The sequence below is a fragment of the Diospyros lotus genome, chromosome 4 (assembly GCF_014633365.1).
Source record: "Diospyros lotus cultivar Yz01 chromosome 4, ASM1463336v1, whole genome shotgun sequence".
NCBI classification, from domain to species: Eukaryota; Viridiplantae; Streptophyta; class Magnoliopsida; order Ericales; family Ebenaceae; genus Diospyros; species Diospyros lotus.
The window spans coordinates 38788719-38794482 of NC_068341.1; the positions used below are offsets into that span (position 1 = coordinate 38788719).

At 38.3% G+C, this 5764-nt stretch overlaps 1 protein-coding gene across 1 annotated transcript; it reads left to right on the forward strand.

Annotated features, from left to right (window-relative positions):
- The first annotated feature begins 389 nt into the window (after positions 1-389).
- On the forward strand, positions 390-5146 carry LOC127800549 (serine/threonine-protein kinase STY13). The gene is made up of 6 exons (XM_052335225.1): positions 390-1144; positions 1555-1687; positions 1888-2083; positions 3541-3665; positions 3782-3940; positions 4393-5146. Exons 1-6 carry the CDS (start codon positions 1014-1016, stop codon positions 4708-4710), a joined length of 1062 nt encoding a protein of 353 aa, XP_052191185.1. The 5' UTR covers positions 390-1013; the 3' UTR covers positions 4711-5146.
- The last annotated feature ends 618 nt before the right edge of the window (positions 5147-5764 follow it).

Genomic DNA, 5764 nt, shown 5'->3' on the forward strand with positions numbered 1-5764 from the left:
CAGTATGAAAGATGACATTAAAACTTGATAAAAACATAATTGAAACTCACAAATGTCCAATCTAAATTTACAACTCTTAACCCTTAAAACTATAAAATGATAAGCGTTACCAATCAATTATTGCTTTTGATAGAGTCCCATCATCATCATCATCATCCAGGGTTGAGTATTGCTGTCCCCAATAGGAGGATCCATTTCCATGTGCTGCTGGCCGATTAATTTTATTTATTTTAAGGTCTCTTCCAAAATATTATTATTATAAAAATATAATATCTCACATCCCATGCCACCCACGGCCACGGGGCCATCTCTATCTACTTCTCTTACATTTCTACCCCCCTCTCCTCCTTGTTTATTTATATTATTCTCCTTTCCTTTTCCTTTTCCCTTTCCCATTCCCATCCTATTCCTATAGAATAGTTTAGAATCCTGCGCCCTCACTGTTCATCCGACAGGGACTCACTCGTTCCCTTCCGCGGCTTTTTAACTTTGCAGATCAAGAGAATCGCACAACAGAGACTAGTAATTTGCTGTTTGTTTCCAAACGCGGAGAGATCAGCGAATGCTAAACTCCACCCCAAATTCCCCATCTGGGTCGTTGCCTTGCACTGTTAAATTGTCGTCTTCAATTTTGCTGTCCAAGTGTTTGTTTGATTGTCTGAGTTAGCTCATCTGCTCTGTTCCTGAGCTCAGTTTGTTCTACTTTATTGTTTGTTTTCTTCAAGTGGATTCTAGAGTTTCTGTGCCTGTCGTTGGTGGGTTTGTCTGAAATTGTATTATTTTGCCCCCCTAATTTGAGGGCATCTATTGGGGATTTGGTAATCTCAGGGAGGGATTTTGGGGCAGAATATAGCAACTCTTCTTTATTTAGTTCCGTACCTTCTTCTGTAGAATTCATTCATGTACCTGCCTGTTTGTTGCTTTCCCTGATATGGAAAGATTTTCAATTTGTGAGCCGATAGTCGTTTGATAAATTTTGGGGAGAGAGAGAGGGGGAGAGGGTGAGTGAGAATATGGGATCTGGGAATATGTTCTACCCTGTGGTAGAGTTCAATTTGGATGCTAAATGGTTGGTTGATCCGAAGCTTCTTTTTGTTGGACCGAAGATTGGAGAGGGTGCTCATGCCAAAGTCTACGAGGGAAAGTAAGTCTATTTTGCTCGCTGTACAAACTTATCATGCATATAATTCTATTCTTCCCACTTTAGTGGCTTTCACCGGAAAATTGAATGGTACGAAAGAATTTCATTGACATACATGGTAGTTTAAATTGTTTCTCAAGGGTAATGTTGGCTGATTGAGAATGTGGAATTGGGAATTTGGTAAGTGCGGACTCTTTTGTAGGGTGGGATATTTTAGTTTTGGTTTGTCAGTTTTTTTTTTCTCTATAAAAGAAAATCGTTGTTGAAACTTGCAATTTATTTGTTCTTATCAACGTCTCCTATAACCACTGTTTAGTAACCGTGGCTATTATTTGTTTGATTGGATTATTTGACGATTTGTGTCTGATATGATGTTATTTTCTATTTTTTTTTGGCTGATACTGTTTATTCAGATACAAGAACCAGAATGTTGCCATTAAAATTGTCCATAGAGGGGACCACCCGGAGGAGATTGCAAAGAGGGAAGTTCGGTTTGCAAGAGAGGTCGCAATGTTATCTAGAGTCCAACACAAGAATTTAGTGAAGGTTCTTTCTTCTATCATAAAAGCGATGCTCCCATTCCCCTTTGTCTATTTGTTTCTTTATATTTGTATCAAACCCAAAAATAGCAAGTGTCTTTATCTGGATGGATATCTTGCAATCGGGCGAGTGGATAATCAGAAATAACTTGCAATTTGCAAAACTGGTTTTTTGTGCAATGGCTGAGTTCTATTTTGTACCTGCAGTTCATTGGAGCTTGCAAAGAACCTGTCATGGTGATCGTGACTGAACTTTTACTTGGTGGGACATTGCGAAAATACCTACTGAATATGCGGCCAAGATCCTTGGATATTCGTGTTGCAATTGGCTTTGCTCTTGATATTGCTCGTGCAATGGAATGCTTACACTCTCATGTGATCATACACCGTGACCTAAAGCCAGGTATATGTTAATTAGGTTGTCATTGATAGCTGAACAGATAGCCTTGTTGAGAATATCAGTATCTGATATTATATTGAAATCCTGATGGGCATAACTACTTCTGTATAAGTATGGATTCTGCAGTTATTTTATTCATCTTAAATCCCTATCTCAACTGCTTTTAGCTGGGAACATGTATTTGATATGTTCTACAAGCGTCTTAAATGGTTAAGCTTCTTAAAGTCCTCAAACATGTCTTTCATCATACATTTAATACTACTGTTCCTATTTCCTGTTATCTTGATGCTGTGTTACCCTGAATATTGTTCTTCAGTAACTGATGCCTATAAAATATTCTCCTTGTTTTACGTATGCACACCTCTGATTGAATTGCTGAGATATCACAGGTGAAGGGTAAAGGTTCTTTATTCGGGTTCTATTTTCCCTTTGTAACCAATTGGTTTGCAGATGTGACTTAAATGGGACTGGGCTTTGCCTAACTCAAGTTGTTGATGGCATGCATGTCTATGCCTCTCATAATTTGTTTGTCCTTCTCAAAAGATTTCATGGAGCTGGGAATTAGAAAGTTCTGTTGATATTCTGATATTATTGAGCTGTTAGCTGATAACTGTTCTTTTAATGACATGAGAGTCTAGGAAGAATAAGGTCTTTAAATATTTTATCCTGTGTAGGGATGCCAGATTTACTGAGCACAGATGGCTTCGGGAAATACTTGAAAACATTTCTGTGTAAGACCGTGAGATAACCGGCAATAGTGAGTCTGTGTCCATCTTCACAGATCTTTTGCCATTAGAACAGGATGAACAGTGAATGCTTTCTAATGCCTGGAAGTATGAATCTTTCATGTGCATGTTAGACAGTTGCTTAAAATATGATCCATTACTTTCTATTAGTACAGTTGGGTTATTGGGGTTGCCTGACTTCTTTTGATTATTGCTGCGACTTTTTTCCCAAATCAAATCGTTTTGGTTTTCATAATATTTTTAGGATTCCTCGCGTAGTCTGAATATAAGATGAATGAATGGACTCATGGAAAAGGATACCAACAGCTAAACTAGAGTCTGGGTAAACTGACAACTGATAATGGAGATGCAACTTATTTCAATTAAAGTTTGATATTTTTTCTCATGATCTTCGGTTGTCTTTGACAAATGGCCAGTTTACATATGGCTCTATGTCATAGGTTGAAAATTCTGACAAGCGGAGAGGACACAAGTACTTGGCTTCTCACACTGGTTTTGCGAAAGTAATTTGTAGCATCTACTGACCACGTGCCAAAGTTTACCCTCCTCCCTGAATGGATATCATGCCAAATAAATGTCTTTTTTTGCTAAGTCACATAAAATTGTTAGAAAGAGTATTTGCTTCCTCAAATCTCCTTTTAATTTTCCATGCCTGTTTTTAGTGGCCACCTGTAAGAAAAACTGATGAATTGTCTTTGATATTATTGCTCCCAGAAAACCTACTCTTAACAGGAGACCACAAAACTGTTAAACTTGCCGACTTCGGTTTGGCAAGAGAAGAGTCATTAACAGAGATGATGACTGCTGAAACTGGAACCTATCGATGGATGGCCCCAGAGGTACAATAATGAATTATGTTTCCTTTTCTTTTGCTTGGTTAATTATTCTCTGGAGGAGCTGCGGATTGGCACTAAAATAACTAACTATTAGTAGGTTCCATTCTATTCACTTGCAGCTTTACAGTACGGTTACTCTGAGGCATGGAGAGAAGAAGCATTATAACCATAAGGTGGATGCCTACAGCTTTGCAATTGTACTGTGGGAGCTGATACATAACAAGCTACCATTTGAAGGCATGTCAAATCTGCAGGCAGCATATGCAGCTGCTTTCAAAGTAATTATTCTTATTCTTCTCGTTTATTTTCTTTCCTATATTGTGTTTTTTTTTTTTTCCACTTTTGTTTATTTATTTTGATTGGGGAAAGGGAGGGTTTTAGCCTTTAGGGCATGATGGAGCATAACTAGGACGATGACATCAAACAGTATCTTGTTAGTTGATTGGATCCTCACCTCTAAAGTAGGGACAAAAAGCATACTGATGGACCACTAAGTTTTAGTTTGTCAAAATTGAAGACTTTTTTTGCTGCAAGACTGACTCAATTGTCAGAAGATTAGACAGTTTGACATTGTGTACAAAGATAAGTGAGAAGGGCGAATATGGGAAATTGAGCGAGTATTCTATCCATAAATGTATTCTGGGAAAATATTGGGTAGCAGCCTATTTACCAGGTTCCCAAATTAGTAGCTTGGCTATGATTTGAGATTGTGTACTTGGTTCTGTTTCAGAACGCGAGGCCTAGTGCTGATGAGCTTCCTGAAGACCTGGCTTTAATCGTGACTTCGTGTTGGAAAGAGGATCCAAATGCTCGGCCCAACTTCAGCCAAATAATACAAATGCTTCTCAATTACTTGTCGAAGATTTGCCCGCCAGAGCCGGCCATCCCAGCCCGGATCTTCGTTTCTGAGAATGCTGTCTTGCCACCAGAGTCTCCCGGTACAAGCTCCTTGATGACTGTAAGAGACGACTCTGCAGAAGCAATGCCAAAAACCCCGACAGAAAACAAGCCAAGAGGATTCTTCTTCTGCTTCGACCAATGCTACTGATGTGATGATCCCCAAAGGGGCACCACACAGCCCAACCCAACCCAACCCAACCCTTACCCTTACTCTGTGAAGACTAAAGAAGAGGTACTCCTACTAGAGATGCATTTAGTGAAATGAAGCTGTTAAATAATAATAATAATAATAGGGTGGAAATATTAATTACCCAGAAATCTTCATATAGGAAGATAGGATGTTACAGTCTTAGCTGCCATGAAAAGCACTAATTATTATATCTACATTCAACGTGACCTACCTGGTTGGGTCTGACTGAAATGCAAGAAGAAGAAGAAGAAGAAGGAGGAGGTGGTGGTTTAGTAGAGATGTGGAGCTGGGATGGGGTTGCTGTGATGTCATGATATTGATGAGGTTTCATCCAAAGGCCGCCTTCTTGCTCCATCCATGTTTACTGCTGCAACTCTTCTCCTTTCCTTTCATGTCAGCAGGAGTCGTCTTTCGCTTCACATTGGCATGAGAAAATGAGTTTTTTGCTTTATTATTATTATTATTATTATTATTATTATTATTAATTTTCCTTCATTTCTCTGTCAGAGTAAAAGGTGGAAGCTATTTAAATGTCAAAAGAATTCCTAGGATGGCGTAAATAAGTGAGCCCCAACAATATGTAAACCACCTTTTCTACTGACTTACGCAGCTGTCAAGCAGACAAAAAGACCATTTAAGAGATTAAATAGATCTTTATTAGGCCTCGATTATAACATCGTTAGTCTCCTAAATAACCCAGCTGTGATGGACAATGCATGCAAGGCCGAATGGGTACAGTGTGGATGCTTTTGGAAGGGTTTTTCCTAAGCCATCAACGTCAATGCCATTGGATTACCACTCTGGTCGTTGAAAGCGAGCCTTTTTTTTTTTTAGTTTTAATTGTTATCCATTGTTGATTTTGATGCAAAGCCCTAAAATATTTGTTTTGGAATTTAATTTTTGAACTGAATCTATTAAATCTTGGTTAATTCAGCTTGGTCTGTTTTTGTTATACAAAAAAAAAAAAAAAAAATTAATTGAATAAATTGAAATACGTACCATTTGATTAAAT

Excerpts from the sequence above, each read along its gene's own strand:
- LOC127800549 (XM_052335225.1), top strand. The coding sequence starts at position 1,014 with ATGGGATCTGGGAATATGTTCTACCCTGTGGTAGAGTTCAATTTGGAT. Across the intron at positions 1,145-1,554 it reads GCCAAAGTCTACGAGGGAAA|ATACAAGAACCAGAATGTTG; the intron begins GTAAGTCTATTT and ends CTGTTTATTCAG. Across the intron at positions 3,666-3,781 it reads ATCGATGGATGGCCCCAGAG|CTTTACAGTACGGTTACTCT; the intron begins GTACAATAATGA and ends ATTCACTTGCAG.